At 41.0% G+C, this 27,854-nt stretch overlaps 1 protein-coding gene and 1 long non-coding RNA gene across 3 annotated transcripts in view; one reads left to right on the plus strand and one right to left on the minus strand.

Moving 5' to 3' along the window:
* Positions 1-298: 298 nt before the first annotated feature.
* The window catches only part of LOC106950022 (B-cell lymphoma/leukemia 11A-like), a 52,848-nt gene continuing 25,292 nt past the window's right edge, over positions 299-27,854 (plus strand). The window contains exons 1-2 of one of the 2 annotated variants that reach the window (XM_015036642.1): positions 299-672; positions 3,842-4,363. In XM_015036642.1, the coding sequence (XP_014892128.1) occupies positions 618-672; positions 3,842-4,363 (577 nt within the window). In that variant the 5' untranslated portion in view covers positions 299-617. The remainder of the gene's footprint in view (positions 673-3,841; positions 4,364-27,854) is intronic. The other variant, XM_015036650.1, reaches the window with a different exon arrangement.
* Positions 9,464-26,064, minus strand: LOC106950096 (uncharacterized). The gene is made up of 2 exons (XR_001425533.1): positions 22,104-26,064; positions 9,464-11,708 (listed from the first exon to the last, which is right to left on the minus strand). It is a non-coding gene; the product is annotated as an uncharacterized LOC106950096 (long non-coding RNA).

Genomic DNA, 27,854 nt, shown 5'->3' on the forward strand with positions numbered 1-27,854 from the left:
CTCTCTCTAATGATCGTCCAATGGTGTTGTCTGTCCCTCCTCCCACTCCCCACTCCCACTCGGGTGCCTCGGCCCGGCCCATGTTTTTGTATGTCGGGTGTCCGTCCGCCGCCTGACGTTCAAGTTCGCCGGGAACGTCACGTCCGTGCACTTGAACTTGCACAGCTAAGAGGGGAGGGGTGGTGTGTGTGTGTGTGTGTGTGTGTGTGTGTATGTGTGTGTGTGTGCGTGCGTGTATGTGTGTGTGTGTGTTGGGGGGTGTGGGGTGGAGGGGTGGAGGGGGGGTTTTGCCATTTTTTTCAATCTCTCTCCCCCTCTCTCTCTCCATCCACCTCACTCTCTCTCTCTTTTTTCTCTGCTCTCCTTTCTCAAAAAAGCCATGACGGCGATCCCGCGATCCATCCTCGCTTCCGCGCTATCTTTCTATTATTTCTAATTTATTTTATTATTATTTTGGGTTTTTTTTTTTTTTTACTCCGTCTCCTCCACCTCCTCTGGTAGATGTCCAAGGCGTTGGATGAAGATCTTTTCTCTCTTTTTTCCCCTCCTCCTCTCCTCTGTCACCCCGGCATCTCCCCGATGTGATCCGCGCTGAACGCAGCCGCTGAACAGCCACCATGTCTCGCCGCAAGCAAGGCAAACCGCAGCACCTGAGCAAACGGGATTTCTCGCGTAAGTAAAAGCCTCTAAAGAGAGAGTTAGAAACACTTTTGTTTCAGTTCACCCTTCTGGGAGCAAATGGGGGACAGAAAAAGGGGGGTTTGGACACCGGACACTCTAACTGGACTTTGCGGCGCGGCGACAAAGTCCGACACCTTCCGTGCGTAAAAAGCTGGCTTCCCGAAACATGAAAAGGAAGAGTGGGAGAATAAAAAAAAAAGTTTTGATGGACCAGTTTTAAGTTGTGCCGCTTTGACAGGCTGGTAAACGCAGCCGCTTTGGATCTCGACGGTCGCTCCGGTCAGAGCGCGTCCTCTCCGCGGAGCTCTCTGGACAGATCACCCTCTAGAATTTCGCTTCCTGCAGTGCGAGCTCGTCTACTCTGTTTTGGAATAAAAGGAAGGTGAAACAGTAAAGTGGACGTTTTTGGATCGAGCGAAAAACTCTTTATCTGAGCCAATCAAAATGATCGATTTAGTGATGTATATTTAGCTCTTTTTTTTCTTTTTTTTTTTTTTACAGTGAATGCTGTTTAGATGTTCGTAAAGTTGAAGCCACGTTCTCTGTCTGAACTAGAAAATTCTATCTCCAAAGAAATTTAAACATGAACAACTTGACGGAATAACTTCACTTTAAAGCTTCAGGTAAATTAACAAAAAAGTAATTATCAGATGTTTGGTGTTTGAGAGAAAGACAATTTAATCCAACAGCTTTTGACTTTTACGCACAAAGTCCATTTCTCAAAAAACCTCCTCTTATTTATGTACTTAGATTTAATTTTATTTGCGTGCAAAAGCTTTATTTCTCAATAGAAAGCCGGTGCGAGTGTTTTGGAAAGCTGCGAGGCAGTTGGGAAAGTGTGCGCCTCTCTTTGCGGACCACGCGCAAGAAAACAAGTGGTTATTTAGCGCATCTTTACGAGTCGCTGCTTAATTAACATTAGAGTTCGTTGACGGGCAGTCGCGTGTGTTTGGTTTGGAGATAGAGACAGAAAAAGAGTGTGTGTTGTGTATGCGTGTGCGTGTGTGTGTTTCCTTCAGAGGGGGGACAGCGCAGTGACAGTGACCCTGTCCCGTCGCTAGGAGGCAGAGCGCGATTAGAAAATCCAGCTCCAAACTTGAACCAGAGGAGTTTTACCTCCAACCCCCCCCCCTCCACCCTTCCCTGTCTATACGGGCTGATGTCTTGCGAGCTCTTTAGAATAAAGGAAAAGCGTACAAGACGTAAGGACGGGTGGGGGCAACAAACAGAGAGGGAAAGAGGGAGCCCCCCCCAACAACATCTCCCCCCTCCCCAGTTCGTCTTCATCACCCCAAACCTACGTCCTCTCTCCGGAACTCCCCCCCGTTTTGTCTGTGCATCACTTTTTACATACATGTAGCCTTTGCACCCATTCTGTCCTCCACGCAAATTTTCTTCAGCACACAGACACACAGAGGGGTTTCCAAATGTAGCAAACGGGGCTCAAAATTCATCCACAGGAGCAAAACAACAACAACAACAACAACAACAATAATAATAATAATAATAATAATAATAATAATAATAATAATAATAATAATAATACAAAACTTGGACTATTTATTTTAATTCCCGTTTCCCTTCTTATAATTTTACATAGTTCTATATTTCCTGTTTTTAAAAACAGTTGCATTTCCACTGAAGGCGTCTTTTATCCTCCAGAAAATGTTGGATTTACTTTGTGTCAACAGATATTTTCAGTCTTTTTAAAGGAACAATCTAACTGAAAAAGCATGTCTCTGTAAAGTGATGGCTGTAAATCCTGTTGTGGCATGTGAATTTAGTGAGCAGCAGACATATCCCCTCTGCTCCTTTTTCTTGTTTGCTCAGCTCTAAAATTAGACACAGATGAGTGGCTTCTGCATGTTTCTGTTTTACTGAGATTTAATTTTTTTTTCTTTTTTAGGAATTTTCCTCCTTTTCAGTTTACAAGTTGTCTCTCAATTTCACCTTCATATGTCAGGAGCTTTTTGCAAAAAGAAAACATTTATTTTTAAACAAATAAGTGAATTTAATGCTACCCCTCTTCAGGGTTTTTTTTGTCTAACTTGCGTAGACCTGAAGATTAATCAAAGACAGGGAATATTTTGGAAGCGGTGTTCAGGGAGCTGCTGGGCCTGGAGAATCCACGTCCCAGTTTGATGTCGTTCAGGACCGTGACGTCCAGATATTTCCTTGAGGAGGGGTGCAGTCCACATTCCCACCAACCCAGCCTCTCTCCCTCCCTTGTAGACACACACTTTCCCGCAGACACTCGGCCACACGTGTGTGCACACGGCGCTCCGTCCCATCTCCCTGCCCCCCTTCCTGTTATCAGACCAAAATCTGTATCCAATCACCCAGATGGTGAAAATTAAAATCTATTTTTTGATTCTCAGTGGTCTTAAGTTCATTAAAATGTGAAATTGGCAGATGAGTAAAGAAGGTCAGCGCACATTAGGCTACTAGCTCAGAGTCAGACTCTTCACCTTGGACTGGAAGATTTTCTTTTAAAAGAGGGACGCTGAGTTTTAGTCCTCCCACTTTGCTGCCTCCTGAGCTCTACAAGAAGATTCCTTAAAAAGCAGTCATGTCCACTTTTTCCTCACCTTAGGAGGGAGAAACTGGACTCTTCTGGGGTCCGGACACCAAGTGAGGCACAAGAAGAGGGACGAGTCGTCCCATTGTCCCTCCTGTCCCCCCTTCTCCTTTCGCAGCACATGTGCTGGATGTGTTTGTGACAATCCTCCGCGCTGATTAAAGGCTCAGCCCGTGTACAAACACGGACCGGCAAGTCAAACTCATCCACATATTTAGGTTTTTCAACGCATCATTTTCTAAGCTCCCCCTGTCATTGGCTATGAAATTGTTATCTTTAAAGCCGTGTGATTGGAGCTTTGCATCCATTCGGGATATTATTTCCCACCGTTTATTGCTGTGATCTGTGATCCAGATCCATCTTGCATTGTAATCACTTTTGCTGCATTTTGTGCATTTCCATTATTACAAGGCCCTCGTTCTCAGCCCCTTATTGTGCGAACCACATGTGAAGCTCCGTCTCCATCACTCTGATCCTGTGTGTGACCGTTGGGTCCCTCTCATCACATCCCATCAGGAGTCGCATCAATAGGCTGGAAATTTAAACACAAGTATCTAATTTATCTCCCCTCTCCCTCCGCAGCAGCCGAGCCCCTCTCCACGGCCGTCGTCTCGTCGGAGGAGCTGTCGGAGCGCTGCTCGGAGCACTCGGAGGACAGCGGCAGCCTCAACGGCCACCATCCGGTCCCCACCGCGGGCCGGTTGGCCCGGCTGGGTCCGGACTCTCACCCCTCGCCGGAGCAGGACCTCCTGACCTGCGGTCAGTGCCAGGCCACCTTCCCCCTGGCAGACATCTTGCTCTTCATCGAGCACAAGAGGAAGCGATGCCACGGGCCACCCTGCCTCGCCATAGGCAGGGGGCTGGACAAGCCCCCTTCGCCCTCCCCCGGTTTGGCCCTCACCCCTTCACCCGCTCTGAACTCTCTGCGTGGCCGGAGGCCGGTTGAAGTCGGGGTTCAGGCCACTCTAGCAGACGAAGACGACGAGAGGTTCTCGTCGCCTCGGGGGATTTGCCCAAAGCAGGAGCCCCTCCCAGGTAAACAGAGCAACATGCATCACCTCCAGCTCTACATGAACACAGGCGCGGCAGGCTGCAGAAAAACAGGTGACCGAACGTTCAGAGCATGGGCTTGTGTGTGATCATGGCTGGATGTTCAGCTGTACTTCGCCTTTTCCCTTCACTGCCCTCAGAAACAGCCCTAGTAGAAGTTTGGAGGAGCTCAGATGCAGATTTCTTAGCCTTTTGAAAGGACAGAGGGTTTTTCAAGACATCATGTTTTTATTGTAGTACAACATGCTGGCATGTTTTGTTGCTTCCGAATGAAAACATTTGTCCCAGTAAAACCAACTCAGGTCTGCTTGAACTTCACGGGTCGGACAGTGGACCAGTGAAGTGTGTGCTGCACCAACTGGTCAGGATGTAGTGTGTGTCTGTTTGTGTGAGGCAGGGCTTTATTAACCAGCTGTATTTGGTGCAGAGTGTGTGTGCCTACCCAGTGTGGCCTATTCCCACTGGCCAGTGGAAAGGAGACAAGAGTGCCCTTGAATTTGTTTTCCCATTGGTCAAGGCATGTGTGTGTGTGTGTGTGTTGATGCAGGATCATTTTCTGATCAGTGTGTGTGAGTTTTAGTCTTGGGAGCAGCTGAAGCATCTCGCTGGGACTCTGTTTGTGTCTCCTGCTCTTGGTGCGCCCTCCCTCCTTCCCAGGGCGCCGTATTTTACCCGAATAAATTTGGCCCACGTCCGTTTCCCTCTCGGAGTTTACCTTCACGCTGGAGAATCCTTCCACTTTCCGTTTTTGAATCAAACGAGAGCCTCGCTCACGGAAATGTTCTAACACCACTAATTATTTGTTACAGTGCTATTTCTCCCCCCTCCCCCCCACTCGCTTCCTTGTGCATTTTAATTAGCGGCAGTTTTTAGCCATGTACTAAATTAGCTGTTGCACGGAGAGGGAAAGATGAAAAACACCCCTCATCACTCCGTTTGCCGAACACAGCTCAGGAATTTGAGAAAATGAGCCCCATATTCCACATTTGGAGCTGAACTCGGTTCCCATGATTGAAACGTTGCAGCTACGGGAACGGAGATTTTTTTGGGGGAAAATCTGCGCCATCCTTGACCTTTTCTCTCCACGACGGCAGGAACACGAGCTCGTCTTTTAGCTTATATGCTTCTCTGGTGTCTGCACATATGTAAAACACACACACACACACACACACACACACACACACACACACACACACACACGCTTCCTTACACACTCTCACTCTTGCAGACACTCACCAGCTAAACTGGGTTATTAGAGCGATTTACATCATAATAAGGGCGTCTGGTTGCTTGAATAGTGCTGCGTGTGGGAACGTCTTGGTGGGAACAGCTGTACGCTCAGACAGGACAGGAAAACAGGACAGCAGCAGCATATATCTTCTCCAGGCTTGACACCACACTGAGCGGTGGACAGGCCGGGCATTATTAAAAGTTTGCCTCTTCATGAAAAGGGGGGAAACACATCTCTAAACGTTCTGTTTAAATTTACGTCTTTCCCCTTTAATTTGCCATTCTTTCTGCGGAGCTTCCCTCTCTCCGCAGCGGCCAATCTCTGCAACACATTCATCCTGATAGCTGATAATTAAAGCCAGCACCCTCCAGCCGCCCCCCTCTCTCTCCCCTACCAGACCCCAGCTTTCATCCTAATTGACCCCAAACTGGCAGGAGATGCGAGGAAAAAAAAAAAAAAAAAAAAAAAATATAAATATATATATATATATATATATAAAATCTGCTGAAGCTGCATTGTGGCGATCCAAAAATATTCACAGTGACACTGAAAAGAAGAAAGATGGCTCGTGTGTGTTTCTTATTTGTGAATGTTCTGCTTTATAAACTTCATAGAGCCTCTGGACAAGAGGAACAAAAGGAATCAAGATGCAACTTTTGTTTTTACTGTACGGCCTGAATATTTTCCAACATAATAACGCTGACTGGACATAATTTAGAGTTTATACACCCCCATCTTTACATCTGGATGCATCCTGCGTACTGTGCAAGCTGAGAGCATGTGCATTTTGAAATAAAAAATAAATAAATAAACATCTGCATCTGAGCCACACAAAGCACTACACTTATTTTTGCTTTTTTTCTGCAACCAACAAACAGCTCTGGCCTAGATGTTTTTTTTATGTGTGTGTGATAAATGAAAAGGCAAATCATTGCTGCAAAAAAAAGGCTGGGTACCTCACCATTAAAGCCACACACACATAAATGCTCAGCGCTCGCTTGCTTGCCCATTTATTCTATTAATCCCTAACTGAGATGAAAATTCTGATTATAATCCCTGAGGCGGTCCCTCGCTCAGAAACAGCATCGCTAATGTCTCGAAAGAGAGAGGGGTCTCTGTGTGTGTGTGTGTGTGTGTGTGAAGTGTGAACAGCTATGTCTTGTCCCATTTCTTTTTTCCCATCAACAGTGGATATTAATGTGAAAATTTATTTGGTTTGAAGATTGAAATTTCGAAGGAAATCTTTGTGGATTATTTCAGCTGTAAATACACCTCCTCCTGTTTGGTTTTTCCAAATTGATTTCCTCGTAATGAGGTGCAAGAATTTAGCTCACGTGGTTTGGATGTCGAGTCGAGATGAGGCCAGCGATCTGCGTTTCAGTGAAACATTGGCTGATAAGCTATCTGTATTAACTCATTAGCACGGATTTTTATCGCTACGAGAGCAGAATGATGAATCCCCCCAAAATTTCTCACATTTCTGAACCCAAAATATCCGGTCCTCCATTCCGCTCTGGCCCCGCTGAAGTGCCGTCCTGGCTTGGAGCCTCGCACCACGAGCGTTGTTAGTCTATGATCTACTGATTAGCAATTAGCTTATCATCAGTGGCTAATGCTGCCCATCTCAGTGCACATTAGTGCATTTTTAACACCCAATCACAGTCTGGCTCTGTTTCAGAACGCTCTCCCTCCATCTCGTATCCTTCCCTCTACTTTTTCTTTCCCCCTTTTCTCGTTTGGCTCGTCTCTCTCTCTCTCTCTCTCTCTCTCTCTCTCTCTCTTTGAGTCTCACACTGATGCATTAGCAGTCAATGCAAATCCAGGACAGCCAATTGATACTGAATCAATTACAGTATGTTTGGTGGGGATGTGTGTGTGAGTGTGTGTTTCATGCTGTGGAACATCCCAGCGAGCCCAACAAAGAGATTTCACACGCTGGCTGCCATCACTAATCTATTGTCGCTCTCCCTTTTTGTCCGCCTTTCTTTATTTCTCCACATAAGATTTTATTTAGTGGACTCGAGTGCTGTGCTGCGTTTGAACAGCGTCGGCACGGTGAATGGCCTCTCCGAATGTAAACACGCTGCTGTGTGTGTGTGTGTGTGTGTGTGTGTGGGAATCATCAGCGGCAGGATAACACATGCAGTACAGGTTACTGTGACGACTGGAAAAGCTAATAATCTTCTGCAAAGGCCAGTGGTCTGCATTGTGTTATATATCTGTATATTGATATAAACCTCACTGGGAGAAAGTATTTGCCCGCCTTCAGATTTCTTCTGTTTCTTTTTTCTTACAATTTTTTTTAAATCAGACGAAGTAACCTGATGAATGCAAAAGATGATTTCATTTATTGAGGTAAAAAAAAAAGAATCTATCCAAGCCAACATTGCCTCTCCTGCTGGCAACAACAATCATCAAACTGTGGATGAATTTTGGCCCAGTCTTTGTTGCAGAATTGTTTTCATTCAGCCACATTTGAGGATTTTGAAGCTGGACTGACATGTCTAACATGTCTACATCTTAATCGTATTTATTTTCAGACCTCGATTAGGGTCTTCCTGAACTCTCACATTGTTATCTTTGTTTTTTTTGTTTGTTTTTGAACAATTCAATTGTGCTTTGGATCATTGTCCTGCTACATTATCCAAGTTGCTTCAGCTTAAGGTCACAAACTTTGGGTCAGATATTTTCTCGTTGTCCAGATCTTGAGTCACTAAATTACTCTAACCCTAAACTTTGACATGAACACTACCATGGCTGATTGTAATTTCAACATTTGTGTTTTAAAATTCTATATATTTTAAAACCAAACACAATTAAAAAATGTGATTGGTTATTTGAAACATTTAAGTGTGACTAAAACACAAAAAGAGATAAAAACAGACAAGTAAATAATTTCTAAATCATATGGAGTACAAATTTATATGTTGATGCAACCGGCTGTCCACTGTCGCCTCATACTTTCTCAGGAGGATGGATAGATGAAAAGTGAACGACTCAGTTAAATCGGGAGGCCTTATGCAGATTTACCAGTTTTTACCAAATGGGCATTTTAAGCTGAATCTGTGTTACAGTTAAATATGAACTGGGATGTTAGGAAGAGAATCTGAATCTGTTTTTATGAGTGGATTGAATTGTTTTGATTTAACTATATTTGATATGATTTGAATCAGTTGTGTTGTAAAGCGAGTTGAGATGATTTTTGCTGTAAATTGGCATTTTATAAATAAACTAAGCTGGAATAAATTATTTAGTGCCCAGCAAAAAGAAGAGAAACAGTGAGTATGGGCAGCATGGCGATGGTGCTAAAAAACAGAATTTTGCTGCTTATGGTATTAAGAGCAGCAATAAAACAAAGACGAGTCGGTTGACTTGAGCTTCATCCTGCTTGGTAATTCCACAGCACACACACCCACACTGTTATATAAGACAGCATTAAAGTGTTAACTACTATAAACCTCGTCCTGCATCCTCGTCTGGCAGGTTTTCTGCTTGAATATTTATAAAGCCGAGGTATCCTGGCTTTCAGCAACTGCCGAGAAGATTTCGTTAAGCTCCTGGTTTTGAACCCTGTCCGCTTAGCGAGCACCTCCGTCCTCCTCTGTCTGCAGCTCTGCTTTCTCTCCCAGACTTGTGAAGCTTGAGGCCCGGGCTGAGGTAACCCTGATGACATCCCGACAACATCACCAGTGTTACTTGTGACTCCTCCGGAGGCGCAGAGGGGGATCATGCAAGATTCTTAGGCTTTGCAGTTTGGAGAAAAAAAAAAAAAAATAGTGGTCAAAACAAGGGATTGAGATTAAAGCTAAGGCTGAATGTGATCCTGACTGTGACCTTTGACTTGTTTGTGGAGTAGCTGAGAGATTCCCTGCGGTGATCATTAGATTCCTGCTCATATGTACAGCAGGTTGCTTTGATCCTTGTTTTTTTGGTGTGTTTTTTGTGCTTATGGCGTTGATTGGTATTTCTTTTCCTCCAACAAATCATGCTCCTGCAGAGAAAGTGATGCAAGGCAAATAACGTGGCAAAAGAAGATAAATTGATGATCAACAGTCATTAATAATGTATCAGTATTAAATAGCAGCCGGTTGTGCTCTTGAAAATCAGATTTGTCAGTGCAGACTCTGACGGCAAAGTGCTCCTGGTGTGGTGAACAAAACCAGGGCCGACTGCTGGTACATCAAGTCTTTAGAAAATGCAGTTTAAAAAAGAGTCATATGAATTTTCAATTGTAAGTTTTATAGGGCCTTCCAATGACATGCGAGAGAAGAAGACAGAGTGAAATGTTCTCTGGCTGAGAAATGAAGCTGTAACATTACACCATGTTTCTGTGCATTGCTAGTCAGATGGCTAAAAGTGTGTGGAGATTTTCCATTTTGACTTGAAAATTTACAAAACGTCATGTGAAAAGTACAGAAGTGTAATGTAATACAGTCATAAAGCCACGTTGCGAAACTGCTAAAATGTTCCGCGGTTCTGTTCATGTGGTTCAAAAACCTTTAAATGAGATCAGCAGAGTTTTCTTTGGCTATATGAAGCATAGAGCAAAGCTGCTGCTGCACACTGGTGGGCAGGAGGCTGAAAGCCGCCTCTGAAACTGTTCCATGTTACTTACAAAAACACAAATTTAGATGTTGAGGAATATTTTTGGTCACGAAAAAGACAGCCATTTTGGGGAAGCTAAATAGTCACTATCAGTCAGTCTTGTTATGGTTCGAGCCGGACGTCTGTTCAGCAGCCGACTTCCATAGCGAACCGGCTAAAATCTTTGTTAATGTGTTACTCTATGAAAAGCAGCATGACAAATACGATAATCGTCTCATGAACGTGTTTTTCTACTAATTATCTACGAATAAATTAAATCAATCCTAAAATTATAAATGTATCGATCTTTTAGAAGCAGGAAAACCCCGTGCACAAGTTATTAGATTATATTTTAATGCCATAAAGTCTTTTCATATCAGATTAATATTCAGTGAGATCTCCTACCAGCCCATGCCATGCTGGAAATGATGCCTTTTTTCTGGGTTTGGAATAAATAGAAGCAGAGCAGGAAATGGACAGCACCACCACGATGATGAAGAAACGACTTAAAAAAAAAATCCCAAGGAAAAGACGTCAGACTGCCCACACGTTCTGACTGACGGCTGTTCTCTGAGAAGCGCGGCGCTGACGCACCAAAACAGCAACAACGGTCAGTGATGATGACAGATGTGTTAAAAAAGAAAACAAAACAACAATAAAAAAAAAGGAAAGATCTCCACGCTTTTTTTTTGGCTGGCTGGCAAACTTTCCCCAAACAGTGACGGGGCAGGATGAGACGTTGGAAGGAGGAGGATTATTTCCCCGCGGTGGTGGCGGCGTGTCGGTGACGTCAGGTCGACCCGCTCTCTGTGATGGAGGATTGTTTATTGATCCGGCTCTTTGTGTTTATGCAAGTGCCTCGACATCCACGCTACATTTACTTCTTGGTGGTGAGAGGGAAAGCTGCTGTTTTTGGCCGCTCACTTTGTGTGAGTGTGTGAGTGTCTGTTCCGAGGCATGCACACACACACAGGGGCTGCACATGTAGCTCAGCTCTCTTATTATGTTGAAGGCTTGTACATAAAACTGTTTATACACTACAAAGCTTATTTATATAGGCCACTGGATTACAGACTGGCTTTATATACCACACACACAGAGACATATACACACACACACACACACACACACACACACACACACACACACACACGCACACACATAGATTACTTATGTGTCCATTCGTCAGTGTTACCTGTCATTACTTACATCAGTTGTGTGTTTTCAGTGTGAGTTTATGCAGAATAGTCCCTGTTAAAGGTGGCCAGAGCTGAGCTGGCAGTGTGTGTGTGTGTGTGTGTGTGTGTGTGTGTGTCTCCACTCTGATTTCTTGCTTCCAGTTTGGCTGAACTGCTACTTCGACGTATGACCGCACTATATGTAGCTGCAGAACACAGACTGTGGACACACCACTCTGTGTGAGTCAGTCTAATTGTTGAGTTTTGCATCCTGAGATTCAGTCGGCTTCCTCCTGTCACGGCGACCGTCTCCTCCTTCGTTTCACATCCTTCTTCTCGGCATGTTGTAAACAGATGGACTTTTAGCTTCAAACATATCGCTGCAGTTGCATCTGAAGCTTTTTACCTGAACACACAGAAAAACAGCCCTGGTTATAAAATCTTGTCCAGACAACACAAACTGATTATCCAACTAGTTTCGCAGTTTTCCTCATTTCAGAACCAGACAAGAAATTACGAGCAACATATTGACATTGATATGAATTGACAAATTAAATTACACATTGGCTTGCTCTAAAATGATCTGCGGCAAAACCTTCTTCTACCACAAACCTAATTTTCTAATGTGTTTTTTTTTTTACTTTGGTGAAATTTGATAAACTTTAAATATAAAGTTCCAATTAGATTCCATTGATATACATGAACCAACAAAATAAGAATTACATGCCTATATTTTCCTTCGCTGGGGCTTTTCTCTAGTCCACACATGGTCAACAACTATACACATAAGCTCATATATATGAATACACCCTTCACTAGTATTAGTTGAATGTCCTTAAGTAAGTTTCTTTCTCATCCACTCAGTATTTGAATGGATGGGCATTCGATCACTGCTCTGAACTGGTTGGAAGCGACTTTTATTGAAGTTCACAAATGTTTAACATGGTTGAGCTCTGAGCCATTGAAGAAATGTTATGTTTGCCTGCATGAAGATGTAGAATATTGATGTAATTCTCCGATTTTTGTTATTACATCCACTTCCAGTAGCAGAACAAATGAAAACGCTGCCGCCACAATGCTTGACAAAGTTGCGTTGTCAGGTTTGATAACCTCACATCAACTCATTCTTCTTGTGACCAAACTGCTCAGTAATGCCTCATCTGACCATAAATCCTTTTCTTTAAAAGGCATTTAACATGTCCATGAGCATAAATAGACGTTGTTTTCGAAGTAGACGCTTTTTTGCCGGTCGGCAGCCTCATATTTTATGGCTACCAACATCGGTTTCTGGACTGATTATAAGCTCAGACTCCAAATCATCGTCACCAGCAGAAGACCTGACTTTTTCCCGATAATTTGCGGTGGCTCATTTGAATTTTAAGCGCTACTTTAATCTTCAAAGCTCAGATAGCTTTATGAATATGCATGCAATGGGCAGACTTTAGTTCATTACCTTGTTGTAAATTCTAATGACCATTAGGTCCTCACAGTAATTGCCAATTGTTTTGCATTTTTGATTGGGCTATTACCATGCACATTGGAGGCGCACATCAGCCACGCTTGTCAGAGCCGACATGTCAGGAGGTGTTTGTGTGTTTTAATGCCTCTTTGTGCATATGTGTGTGTGTGTTTTTATTCATTCACGCCTTAGGTTAGAGATATGTATGTGTTTTCCTAGACTAATATAAATGAAAGTAGCATTTTTTTAATTGAAACAGTGACTGAGGAGTGAGCCAGAGATTGGATGCGTTTAATTTGCATGATGTCTTCTCTGTTTCCCCATTACACTTCTTGTTTTTCACAAACACACTGACAAAGATCACCCAGCGTGAACCATCTGGCTCTCCCCTGTACATTTAGGTCCTGACATGTTGGAAAAGATTTCTCGATGCCCACATCTCTTTCAGTCTTTCTGCTTCTCCTTGAACAAACTCGTGTCAGATACATCTCTTTTTTTTCTTTCCTCCGTCCTTACTCATCTCTATCTTCAGCTGCCATTTTGGAGCTAGTGATTCGTCTTCCTAATTGACTTTCTCTTCAACCGTTGGCAAAAACTCTTTAAAAAGGAAGGAGACAAAGAAAATGCATCCTATTGTTCTGTCGTTAGCAGGAAAAATGCTTCTGTTTCTGCAAGCTGCGTGTGCAGAAATACACTCTATCCCGCCTTTTGTACTCAGATACCTACGTTTCTTTTTTGTGAGAGCAAGACAAAAAGAAGAGTCAATAAAGTAAATCAATTTTCTTTCACTAGTAAAGCCTAACAATTAAGAAAGTAGAAACAACAAACATGAAGCACAACACAGGCATTAATCTCTTTGTTTTCCTGTTTATTGTTTTTTTCTCTCTCATCTTTAAACCTCCCTTTCTAACCTCTAACTCTCACACAGACCCTCCTGCTTTTTCCTCCTATTCTCCTGGTTTGTGTACAAGCGCTGAGAGCGAGATATGGGAACCTACGTACCGATGAAAAGGAATTCTTAATTGCTCAGGAATGAGCGCTGCTGCAAACGGTGTTGTAATGGATGAGTGAAAGTGTGTGTGTGTGTGCGTGTGTGTTTCGAGGTGCTGTCTCCGGTGGGACTCACAAGACCTGTTTCCTGAGGTCTCTTTTAGCCCCCTTACAAATACATCCACACACACACACATACACCTCTGGCTGCTGTTACTCACTTCAAAGTTGTTAATATTCAGTTGGGAAACTGTATCCAGAACACAACTAAATTATTAAGCGTATGAACTTTTTAGGCAGTAAGATGAACTGATGCGCCACATCTATGAGATCCTCCTTGTCTTTGCACATGTGTGTGTGTGTGAGCGTGCACATGCCCTCTCCTTCTGCCTAGTGCCTGGTCTTTGGCCAAGGGCATGCATAATTGATCCTGTGCCCACGATCATTTTCTTGATGTAATTGCCCGCGTAAGATATGATGAAATCTAATGGATAATTCATCTTCAACATCCCCCTCCTCTCTTATCCTACCCCCACCCCTAAAATGGATAAAGAGCTGCTAAAACGCACCTCTTAAGCTTTTCTGTCTGAGTCTGTGGGTGTGTTAGCTGGCACAGAAATACTGAAACACAACTATAAACATTCTTTTTTTATATATGAAAAACTGTGTATGCAGATGTTGAATTGGCTGTGGGTCAATCAAACTAAAACTGCACTGAAAATGCTTATTCAGATTCTCCGTAAGTTTGTGAAAAAACCAAAGCGGCAAGTCAACCCAACCTGATTCGCTAAGCAAACTAGTCAAGTTCCCATGTTAACACACCTGCGTGAGGGCAAATCAGCATTCAACCAGGGCATATAGTGAAGACAGAGTATCTGTGCAGCACAATAGGCAAAAACACACAGAAATCACCTCCTTGCAGTGTGTAATTAACACAATGTTGCAAACAGAAAGAGTTACGCTGCATGCCACAGAGAAAATACAGAAATTGTGATTAAAATTTTGGGTTAAAATTTTAAAAAGTGATAGGTTGGCCTGTCATGATTACAAAGTTTGGTGGATAATTAATTATTGCAATAAATGATAATGTTGTTTTGAGACCATCTTCAAGGAATATATTGATAATGGAATAATAGTGCAAGTTTGCTCTCTCAAAGATCAATAAGCTTTAATTTTGTAAAGAACACTGAAACTGGAAGATATTTTAAATATTAAAAATAAAACACAACTGAAAAAATTATTAAAATGGAAATAAAAACTACACATAACTGAAACTATAAATATTGATTTCTCTTTAAAGAAAATTGTCCTTCAAATGGAAATTATGAATCTCATTTTAATTTTTTGGGCGATTAATTGATTAATTGTTAAATTGCTTTTTATGGTAGGCGTAGTGACAGATGATTCATAAATGGCCAGAGGCAGCTAAGAGATGAATTTGTCTTTGCAGAATAATGACCAACCTGTTTTGTGAAAGAGATTCTTATTAGGCCGCTTATCTGCATACCTTCTTCCACTTCGCTGAAGTACAGGGAACTCCAGACATCTTTTACAAATAAACCCATACAAAAGATCTTCAGCAAGTTCTGAGTCTCCTCCCAATGAGATCTGCCTAGATGCAACCCAGGAGATTCCCTAACCAGATATCTAATCCAGCCCAACTGACTCCGTTCAGTAAGGAGGAGCAGCAGCTCTACTTTGGGCCTAACCCTTGAGGAAAAGTCTCTTTTCTCATCTCCAATTCTGGGTCCAGCCAGCATATACAGAAAGTCATGCTCTGAAGGAGTCAAAAGAACCACGTCATCAAAAAAGCAAATGTGCGACTGATGTTTGCTCTCTTCTCCACAATTGCATGTTAAGATCCTTAAAATTAGCACCTCAAACAGGTCCAGTGACATGTAGCATTAAACAAATAAAATATAATGAAAACAGACATGCTTTCATGAACGACTACAAAATCCTAGGCTTAGGTCAAAAGAAAATAATCTGTATTGTTTCTTTTTTTTGTTGGAGACTCTTTTATATATATTTATTGTTTTCAACAAATTAACAAAACTGCAGGACAGTTAACATACATTGACATACGAATTATCGAACAGTCTGCTATAACCAATTAGTGTGGGATGATGCTGACAACACTGGGATCTTCTACATCGTCTTCATCCGTTGATGAGTCCAAGTAAGATCACAGCTGCAGACAGGTTCCAGAATACAACTGCCCGACCGTCATTTGTATTACCAGAAAATAAACAGCCACGATTAACAGAAAGGAAAGGTGATACCCCAACCCAACCCACCCCAGAATATTAAGGAAAAAAAAAACATAGATGGGGGAGACAGAAGAAAGAGGAAGAAAAAAAATAATTATACACACACATGCACATAATGAAACACAAGACAACTAAATAAAATATTCAGCTCCGCCAGACTGCTGGGAATGAATGTATTAGGGTATATTAAATCACTTGTGCACTGACTGGTAGGCCAACCTACAGCCATTCTGACAGGCAGGAAGGTAGCAGGGCTACAGAGCCGGAGCAAGGCTGCCACTACCTGTGACCTACACCTGTGGAATCACTCAGATGTTCAAGGAATGGCCCCCACACCCCAACATATCTAAGTTTGAGTCGACCAAAAAATAATCAATTCTTGTTGAGGATTTGTGAACCGAAGAAAAAAAGGAATATTGCCTCTCTATAGGATGTAGATGCCGCCAGACATCAACCAGGTCTAAAGACGTTGCTAACTTGGTTATAACTGAAGTGGACTGCAATGGTGGGGCGGGTTTAGGAGAGGACCTGTCAAGCACAGGGTTGAGGTAATTGTTAAAATCCACCCCAACAATGATCCTATACTCGCTGTGCTCCGCTACAAGATTAAATACTTTTTTGTAAAAGTCTGGACAGTCAAAATTAGGTGCATAGATGTTAAGAAGGGCCACAGGGACAGAATTAAGGATCCCAGTAATAAGAATGTATCTCCCGCCAGAATCAGTCACTTAAGACTCAAATATGAATGGTATGGTTTTACGGTTGAGAATGGCAACCCCTCTCGCCCTGAAGTTGGATTGATACACCTGCGACACCCAGGTTGTCCTCAAGCGTCTCTGCTCTGTAGGTGAGATATGCGTTTCCTGTAGGAACACAACATCAGAAGACAGATGCTTTAAGTGAGACCTTGCACCTCTTGAGAGCCCTACCCGTACCCCTACAGTTCCAGGTGGTGAAGGTAATGGGATTTATGGCTGGCTTGGAAGGAGCACCATCAGAATACATTCAAAACGGTAGATGAAAAAAACATTGTCGGAGTTGAATAAGGGGGAAAAAGAAAGGGAAAGAAAGAAAAGAAAAGTTTAGCGACTTGCAAACCCTGGGCTATAACAGCAGCTAAAATAGCTTCGTTGCTAGCTCTGGAGCTCGGCTGAACTGTCTCCGTCCTTCTTCCCCATTTTGAAATATAAAAAGTAAAAACAAGTAATCCCACTCACTTGAAATAAAACAATATAGAATAAAGTACCAGGTGTGTTATATTAAAAACGAAATTTGAGGAGACATCACGGAGCCTCACAAAAAAGCGCCTACTCCATTGCAGTGCTCTAGAGCCCCCCTGAATTGTTTATTTTCATTTGAAAATTCCTGTCACACAATCATTCAACCACAGCTGCAGTATAATTAAAAACTGAATCAACCATCACATGAAGAGCACATCCTGTCCCTACCAAACAACAACAACCAAAATTAATTGCTGGGGCATCAAGACATGGGGTTTAGTGTTAAATTGAGAGTAAAGCATGAAGTATTCCACGGGAAAGCCTGGATGAAATCCCACAAGCCCTTTTTTTCCCCTTCTCCCCTTTTTTCTGCAGTTTTCCATTGAACTCCAGATGTGTTTCAACACGCTCTGAACTGTAGTCACTGCTTTTCTTTCTCTCCCGAATACACTCTCACAGAAGGATTGTGGACTTAACATGCTTTTTAGCTTTTGTTTGGTTTTTTTATCTTCTTCTTGTCTCAACTGGCTTCAGACTGTTTGTTTGTAGGTGCTCTCCAAAGGTCGATGTACATGTGCAACAGACCCCTACCGTCCTGCCGATGGACTGACGGGACAAAAGGACGCACACGCAATGTTTATCTTTGCAGCACGAGGGAAATTCAGGCCCCAATCTGTACCGCCCCAAGAGGTGTTGAGAGAAATGAGGGAGGAGCTGAGGTGGGGGGGGCAATAAAAAAAAGCTAGATATGGAGAGATGAGGAGGAGAGGGCATGGGGGTAGAGTGTCCTGGTGGATAAGGGGGAGAGAAAGGGAGAGAAAGAGAAACAGAGGGGGTAGAGGGAGGAATGGCTGGGTCCCGGCACTCTCTGTCCATTAACAGATGAACTTGGCCGGCGTCCAACTGTTTGATGAGACGGGTGTCGCAGGGCTGCGTGTATAATGGGTGGGTGTTGGGGTTACACACACAGTCACGCATGCACAATTACGTACACCCGCTCCAGCTCTGCATTTCAAGTTGCTGCTGCCGTCCAAAAACAAGCTCTCTCTCCCATTTCGTCCACCTGCACACACCTTCCCCCCCCCCACACACAATGAGTTCAATAGAACAGGCTCTGACTGGTTTGCTGGCATAAAAATCCAGATTTCTTTTTTAAAAAAAAAGGCATAGTAAGGTGGGAGGGTAACTACAAGGTTCAAAAAGACACAGAAAGATGGACAAAAGCACTGCTAATTTCCACTAAAGCTCCTGACCTGTTGAGTCCTTCTCAACACACAGGGTGAGAAAAACAGAGAAAAGTGCACCGAGAGGAAGAGACAGCTGAGGAAGGCAGAAAGAATACTTGAGAAAATAAAATAAACATATTTTCAACCTTTCTTTTCAGTTTTTTGCTCCTGTAGCCAACTGTGAATTAACAGTGCAGGAGTTTGCGGATATTGCCAGCAACAAGTTGGGTCAGAACCTGTACCAGGAGGGAAGGTCATTCACAGCCCAGCTGCTATCCAGCAGGTTATGTGGGTTTGATTCCTTGCCAAAGGGCATATCCGTGTCAGCTGGCTCTTTGGCTGAAAGTTGATGGAAAAGTAGTTAGCACAGGTTTTGTTTCTAACTGACACAGCATTGGTTTATGTCTGATGTCAGGTCGAAGAAAGTATATATAAGTACTGAGAATTTGTGTTTTTCTGCTCAATCACATCCAACATCTAGTTGCCTTGCTCCAAAATAGGTGGGTAGCATTCAGCGATATGTCTTCTTTCTTGTTTTTTTCTTTTTTCAAAATGTTGCTTACGTTGATTGAGATGGCAAAGTTTGTTGATACAGCTGATTTTCTCTCACTTCCTCTTGTTGAACGGTGAGTTTTATCTTTTGAATTGTTTTGATATTGTAAAAGTCATTTGCCAGGTTATTTATTTCCCCTCTTTCAACTTTCAATACCAACAGAAAACCTGTTAGGAGAGCAAAAGTATTTAGATTGGAGTGGATACTCAAAATCCTGTATAATAAGATAGACAGTGTTGAATTTGTGACAGGACTTGAATGTTGGCATTGACATACACTCTCTACTCTCTGTGACTGAGCTTGAGCTATTTAGTAAATATAGCTTGAGAGCTATGGATGTTCATGCTGTACAGGTGTGCTGTATAGTACACTTTAATTTTTTTTTGAATGAGAGTAAAATGTAACTGTTTTGCAGTTTCCTTATTTTCTCCTCCTTGAAACCTTCACATGTGTCAGGTCAGTGTTGACAGTGAGAGTCTCATTAATGAAAAATTACTGCATATAAGCATAATATCCAGCTCCATCTCCTGTCAGCATGCTGATGTTTGAACCAGATCAAGCTATGTAATAATTACTACATTAATACTCAGTGCACTTATTGATGGATCGCATGTGTCTTCACACTTTGCCTTAATTTTGAGACAGGTGTAGAGTTTCATTTAAAACAAAGGCTTTAAAATATAATTTTACCACAGGATGTGTTGGGATGTTCAAACACACTTTTTCTTGCTTTCATGCAGTGTAGGGACCCTGTAACACAACATGTTTTGTGGGTACTGTTCTTTCTAAACACACATAGTGTATCGTTATTCTGTTTTAAGTTCCTTCCTGACTTAATACACAGAAAGTATTATTTTATTTTTTTTAGTATATTTGCAACCTCTTTCTTTTGCATTAAATGCTTACTTACAGTAAAGTGTGTAAAAATGCCCCAGTAAGATTGCAACTATGTTGTGTTACATGGACGACTTAATATTATTTGAGAGAATGAATTAACCAAGCATTGAAAAACAATTTGAATGCATTAAAATGTATATTTTGTCACATTTTTGTAGAGGTGTAGCGATTTTGCACAGATGTTCCAAGGTCATTCCCTATGAGTCATTGACATGATTGTGAGAGCAGTCGATGACAGGTCAGGTAGGCACACTGACCTTATGTTTGGTCTGTTGGGCTTCACAGCACATGTAGCCTGCACTGTGACCTGGATCCCATAAACTAAACAGACTGAAACAAGTGCAATAAACACAACACAATCTGTCTGTGCAAGAAAGAGTTTTGGAGTCACTCCAAAAGACCAATTTTTCAGTCATTTTCAGCTGAGTGAGGTTTTTAGACATCATTCAGAACCAAAATCATCATTCAGAGCCAGGATTTGAAAAATTGTGATATTTTTTAGCTGTACTGTACTAATTCATGCCCTTCCATAAGGCGTGAAAATACTTTAATTTCTAAATGGATGTATGGTAGGTTAAATATTTTAACTTAAAATTCTAACTTAAAATATCCTATGGTCATTACTTTTATATGTTTATTACATTCCACATTTAGCTCATAGCTTTAGTAAATTACTAAACATCCATATTTTGACAATGTATTTCAATTCAATTTCAATTCAAAATACTTTACTGATCTCAAAGGAAAGCATTAGATTGATCCAAGGGTATTAAAAGACATAAGGTCATACTGGACAAGATCTGAATATAAAGTTCTAAACAAAATGTACTATCAACTCTAACCAGCTTTGTTGCATGATGCTGCAACCTCCATGTTGGGAACTGTGTGTTCAGGGTGATGTGGAGTGAAAGTTTTATATGTGTATATATTTTTTTAAATGCAAAGATTTACTCTTGTAGTCTGGGTTTATTGTCAAAGTGCTTCAAAGACATAAAAACTAGACTCAGCAGTAAAATAGAATGAATCTTCCCCAGATTCCTGCAGAGGCAGGAGCACAGGTAATTCCAGTTACTACCTTTTGGACAGAGTTTAAGTTTTCAGATTGGAAGGTCTTTGAACTAATTTTTTCTTGATATCTGCCATTCAAAACATTTTTTTAATAATTTTTTTAAAACTTACAGCTTAGTTCAACTGCAAATTTATATCATAATAAAACCCAGTACTTTAAATCTTGCCTAACAACTCTGCCTGAAAGCTTTAAATCCAGTTCTTACAACAGATTTTATATTCCAGAGATTTCTCATATGGGGATTTGCATCATGGTGCTGGCATCGAGGCTAGGATCATTGACCACTGCTTCAAATCCTATATGGGTAGACCATAATTAAACATACACATGGAGGCGCTCCCTAAAGGCTTGTAAGTGGTGCTACTTAGCGGTCCAACCTTTGGCTACGTCTCCTCATCCCCCTCCTGTCCCGCAGGTTGTTTGTGGCAGCATTTGCTGCATTAAAAATGAGAGCTGCCTGGCTTGGAGCTACTATATCGGCTACTTTCTTTTCTCCCTGCTCTGTAATCTTATGTAAACACAGAAATCAGCTCTCAGCTCACTCTGGCAGATGCAGGCCAGCAGTGATGTCCCACTGTGATATATCCTTTTAAAACCTGGATTAAAAGTTTTGCAGCAGGAGGCATTTGAGGGAAAAGAGTTTATGCAGGAGTTCGGGCAGCAGCTGACATCTCTTCGATGTGTTGATGCAAAAAAAATTAAAACCAAACATTAGTCAAAAGGATTTTTTATGTGAATATAAAAAGAAGTCTAGACAAAAGACTAAAACTGTTCAGAGGAAGCAAATTCTTGCACTCAACATGAGACAGCTAAATATGTTTTCTCTGTTAGGGAAAGGTGACAGTGTTATACATATAAGTGTCTAGTCTTCCAGAAAAAAAAATCAACAAGGGAAAAAAAAGATATGGCAGAAGAAGAATATCTCTACAGAAAGACGAAGATTAAGTGGAATGAACAGAAAAAGATATAAGAAACATGTTGTGACGTGACCCATGTCCGGCTCCGTGTTCGCATAAAAGCAGCGCTCTTCAAAGAAGCATTTTATGTGTGTGTTTATGTGTGTCTGCGGCTGTCAGTGTGTATCTGTGTCTGTGAATGATATATGGTTTGTGTTTACCGTGCCATATTTCGGCCTGGCCTGCCGTCACCGGCGTATGAATGATAAATTACGGATGTCCGTCGGATTCACCCAGGCACCTGTGGTCCCTCGCTCACCAGGCCGCGTGGTAACTGAGCAGAAATAATAAACAAAATAAACAAAGAGACAGACAGAGAATAAGAAACAGGAACATCAATGCTTATTTGAGATGAATGGTGCTTATATTCTTTTCACTGTTCAGGGATTGCTTAGGACTTTTGCTGTTGTTTATTTTCAATCATATCTGTGTTTCAAAGAAAAAAATGGTACTAATAATACTAATAATGCTAACAATAATTCAATTTAGATAAATTTGCTTAAGGGAAAATACCTTTTATATTGCATTAAATTAGTTCACATCTAAGCTTTGATTTGTTGATGACCAGCATTACTATCAAGAGATACTTTTCCTAAATATTTGCATGAAGCAACTTATTTTATAGTCGATCCATCTAATGTAACGGCTGGGATCAGTTAACTTGACCTGAGAGCAAATGAAAGTCATAAGTTTTGTCTTCGTGGATTTCAAAACACTTTTTAGCTCCTGCTGAGATTGTTGTAGTGACTGAAAAGCTTTCTGAAAAAGCGTAACAGCCAATATCAATGCCTCTGGCATTGACGTCTAAATCTATTTTGGCTGCATTTAGTTCCAACACCATGATAAAAACAGAGAATAAAATGGATGCCAAAATACATCCTTGGGAAACAACCTTAGTAAGGTGAACTAATGTCTTGTTTTCTACGGTAAAATGCCAAGTTCGGTCAGATCATTTATAAACCATGCTTTCAAGTCTTTACAGAAACTTACAATGTACAGAATAAAATGTTCTAATTAAATAAAAAATAATACTGTGCAGAGCTTTTTATACTTTGAATTGATTAATTTATAACTAGAATTGCAGCTATAAGCATGCTGTCTTATCTAGAGCGAGTTGATTTTAGAATATAAATATATACTTCTGTTGTCATTAGCATATATTTGTATATTACAGCTCACAAATAAAGTGTGTGCTAACTCAGATAAAGCTTTCAAAATTTCAGCTATTTATACTATAGTACTTAAAATCATAACAAAGCTTATCCAAATGCCAAAATGAGCACATCTTGACAATTATGCTGGATAATCACGATAAGAGTAAAAAGTTTCGCATTTGTTACTAAAAAAATAATTTTACTACCATTATATTAGATGTAGGCATTACATAAAATTGTATCACAATCAAAATCTGATTTAATCTGATACAAGAGAAAATATGTAAGAAATGTAAAGAGCACATAAACTTGAGTATATGGGGTGTAAATAGAGTTCAACATGTGCAAAAAATAAAAAAATAAAAAAATGTACAACTGCAAAAAAAGTTTTTTTTTTAACTTCTTATGAAGAAACATTTTTCAGCTTCCATTTGTATCAGCAGGTTTTTAGTGTCTGTATTTTACATAGTATCATCATAAGTATTAGGTTATGGTTAAATATTTTGTAACCATGATTTTAGGATTGGCTTGTCGAATTTATGTGATATTGAATGGGATACTTTTATGTTTTAGCCATCTGTTGTTCAGCTTAAACACAAAAAAGAGACTACTATTTTTTCTTTAATGTACAGAGAGTTTTACAGAGTGAGCTTTTTTGAATAAATTACCAGCTTCTCTATTTGCATATGCACCCATGCATTTGTTATTTTCCATGGCCGGTTCCTCCTTCACCTCTCAGTTTCCGTCCCGGTCAACTCTTTTCTTTCTTTTCTCTCCTTCGTCTGGGCCCCGGTCCCTGCCTCCCTTGGCAGTGCTGCTGTTTTCTGGGCCTGCTTGTCTCAGTAACAGTAAATACCCTTGCTACCTGACACAGATCCACCTTTCTACTTGACCGAGCACACAGAGAAGGGCAGCTGTATGTGTGCGTGCAACGGGGAAAGGTGTATTCTCTGGTGACCCCCCCTTCATGCCCTCTGGTTTAAAGGGACTGAGTGAGCACACACACACACACACATGCTAGCACACACTCCCTGAAGCATTCCCCCCTTACAGAGATAAAACACAGGTTTAATCTTTGACACTGTGTCCAAACTGGCCTCTTTGCAGGTGAGGAGAGCCTCCTGGGGAGAGTATGTGTGTAAGTGTGTGTGTGAAGCTGTTAGTTTCGCCGTGACCTAAATGTGGAGGACAATAGCCTGGAGGCTGTACGTGCGCGTGTTTTTTTGTGTAGACAGTACAGTATGTTCTCTTTGCTGCCTCTGTGTGGTGTTGTGCGTTTCGGATTTTAAGCTTATTTCTCTGACTACCATCCACTTGCTTTGGTCTGTGTGTGATATCAGCCCTTTCTTAGTTTAAAGCAGTGCAGAAAGTGGGCGAGTGATTTGACACTGTTGATTGGTCTAAAATCTTGATTCAGATCAGTCGGAGATGGCTGACTTAGTTCAGTAACAAAATTATACATATTTTTCTCCATTGCTGCTACATTGTTTGTTTAAGCTTTCAAATATAGGTTTAAATTATTCTTATTATTAATAAGAATAAAACAAATATTGTTTTCTGAAATAATTACATTTGGACACAAACTTAAAGTTTTGCTCCATGACAGAAACATGTTGACAGTTCTTACGTTTGACAAAGTAATTTATAATACAACCTGTTAAACATATCTGCAGGATACCGGGCACAAAAAAAAAAAACAAAAAAAATCACAGTTAAAGTTAATTGAGACATCTTCATTTAAATTTTGGTCTAAATATTTTGATAGAATCAGTTATTTTTATAACTTTTAATTTTAAAATTGAACATACGTAAATAATTTAAGGACTTATGTTTAATAGCCTGCAAAATGTTATGTTTTTAGTTTATTCACTTTACAATGAACATCACCTCAGTATTGCTTTGTCATTCAGCGCTCTGCCACTCAGAAGCCATTTTTAATCACTTTTAATGATCATTTGTTTGTTTTACAGTTTTTTTGACAAGTCAGGCGGGATTCTTTCAAGGCCTCAATACAAACCTGCTATGAATAAAGGCTGAAGTTGAATGAAACTTGTCATAAGTGAAAACTGAAACTCCATATACTAACACAATAAAAAACTAGAGCATTCCAGGATTGCTTTACATCTGTTGCAACTTGAATTTTGCTTTTCCTCAAACTGTCTCTCAACTGCCCACACTATGTGCTGCACATTGAAACTTCTCATTTCCACTCAGCCATTGGACCTTTTCAATGAATTAACTAACATGGTATCTATAGATTATAATCCTCAGTAATTCAAAGACAACATGTTCAAGTTGAATTAACTCCAGATTAATTTTCATCGTTTTTGGGGTAATTATTTGAGATAAGTTTCCCTCACCGGGGGTCTGCACAGTGTTTCACATGGTGGATGTGTTTTAACTGGATCTAAGTCATTCAGCTTTGGGTAACAGAGGCAGCGCCGGTCAGGAGATTTTTTGTGTTTTGGGGCATTAAAACGAAACATCAGACACTCACACGGTGTAAGATCATCTGTTAGACTGCCAGAGGCTGAGGCTGAATCACCCTGAAGTGGAAAATCAGTCCTGCTGGCCAACTCTCCCCCTACAACAGATGCAGACAACTGGCAATTATTTAATCTAACTCATGTAAAACACCAGAATTCCTGATTGTACTGCAGCTCTCTGTGATGATGATGTTTCAGATGGAGATACTGACCTTTTAGGAATATTTACCATGTAATGCAATTATGCTACTAATGGATTTGGCCCACTGATCTTTTTATGCTCTGTGTCAGTGGGCTAGTAAAACACTGCTGGCTTTATTACAACACTGAAACACACACACACACACACACACACACACACACACACACACACACACCATGCAGACCAGTCGGGCCCGCCGCTCATTTGCGTGTGTATGTTCAACAACTATAATCCTCCCTCCCTGGTGCAATCACACACAGACTCAAATGCACATGCATGCACACACACACATGCATACCAGACCCCCTTAACTAGTGTGTGTCTGCCAAGTCAGACGGCAGACTGCCAGCAAAAAAGGGGGATGTGATTGGGGTGAAGGCTCATCTGCTGGGGTTAGCCAGCTATAGCCACACATGCACTTCAAAAAAACACACATGCATTCTGACCCGGTGCCTGTTTAGATTAAGAGGGTTTATTAGCTTGACACGGCCCCCATCCTCTGGTCGTTGGGCTCAAGCCAGGGTTTCAGGGAGGCTGGTTATTAGCGTGTGCAATGCTAATATTTTTAGCTGCTGCTGTGCTGCACTCTGCTGCTGCTAATGAGATAAGTGTTCAGCATCTGGCTGTGAATATTCACCGCTGTGAAGATGGTAGATGACCAAACGGCTGATGAGTAATGAGAAACTGGATCAGACAAAGTCTAACATGAAAGTTTTTTAACATTAAATGGTGACTTAACTGCAAATCATTATTATGCAATAATAATTCATGAACGTACATCAACATAAAGACAAAGGGCTTTTCAATATCTGGACAAAAGGGAGAATTTGAAGACAATACTCTTTCCATCATACTCAAGTCTTTCAAAAGATGCGTTCACACTTGGCTAAAAAAAAAACTCATTTAAATATGCATGAATGCTGTCAGCTGGGCAAATGGACAAGAAACTCTTGATTGGCTGACACTAGCCTACTTTTTGGACATGACTTGAAAAACATGCAGTTGTAAAAGGCAAAGTAAACATGTTAACATGCTCTTACTTGCTGTTTTAGAGCTTCATCTCATGGCATTTTCATTGGAATGAGATCAAGATCTCAAGACAAAAAGCTGTAAATATGAAGGAGTGTCGCAGAAATACATTATTTAATTGAGTTTAAGATATAAAAAGGCTTTATTAATTTACTTTCTGGGGTATAAGTACATTAAGATGACAGGTTTAAAGAGGGGAGGACTGCGATCATCAGGAGCTGGAGTACTTTTTGTTTTATTGCTTCCTGTATCATATGTGGGTCAGCTTAGTGCAGGGAGCTGCTCTCACCACCACTGTTTTCCATAAATGCTGATTGCAGTGTTCATAAATGCTGTCAGCTCTTATAATTTGTGTTCATATAAAAATGTGGGTCTAATTTCCTTTTGAAACACTGCTCTTATTTAACCGTTAACGGTTAGAAATGCAGTGATATGAAGACATTGTTTGTTACGTTAGTGAGTTTTGTGCATGGCCTCATCCGCTGGGATCCTTTGCACCGTTTGAAGTCCTCTAATGCTGGACTGTATCAACATTTACGTGAGGTCTTACCTGGACCAGATCGATTGCTATTGAACATTTTTAAACTGTGTATCTTTTAATGCATTACTCTTGATCAATTTTTAAGCTACAAAGATTTTCCCTGTCTCTGCAGCAAAACCAACCAAACAACAGAAAAGTAGAATTAAGAAAAATATTATAGGTTAGAAAAGAAGCTCTTTATGGCATACTAAAAAAAGAGAATAATAAAACAGCATGTGGAGAATTTTGTTTATACAAGACAGACTCTTTCATCTTTCTTTCTATAGACTTTAAAACTTGATTTTAAATGTTAGATTTTAATAAGAAAATTCTGGATCTTTAACTGAGGACTTTGTGTGGGCATCACTGTGATTTTAACATGAATAATTAGGGCTTTAAATTCAACCGACAGAAGGTCAAACAGTCACTGAAAGTAACAGTTTAGGTGAAGTGATGATGTGTCACCAAACTGGTTGTAGACACCAAACTGGTTTCTTTCTGCTTTATAACAGAAACAGTTG

This window comes from Poecilia latipinna, unplaced genomic scaffold (genome assembly GCF_001443285.1).
Source record: "Poecilia latipinna isolate Pla-1442-1.1 unplaced genomic scaffold, P_latipinna-1.0 Scaffold23, whole genome shotgun sequence".
Lineage (NCBI taxonomy): Eukaryota > Metazoa > Chordata > Actinopteri > Cyprinodontiformes > Poeciliidae > Poecilia > Poecilia latipinna.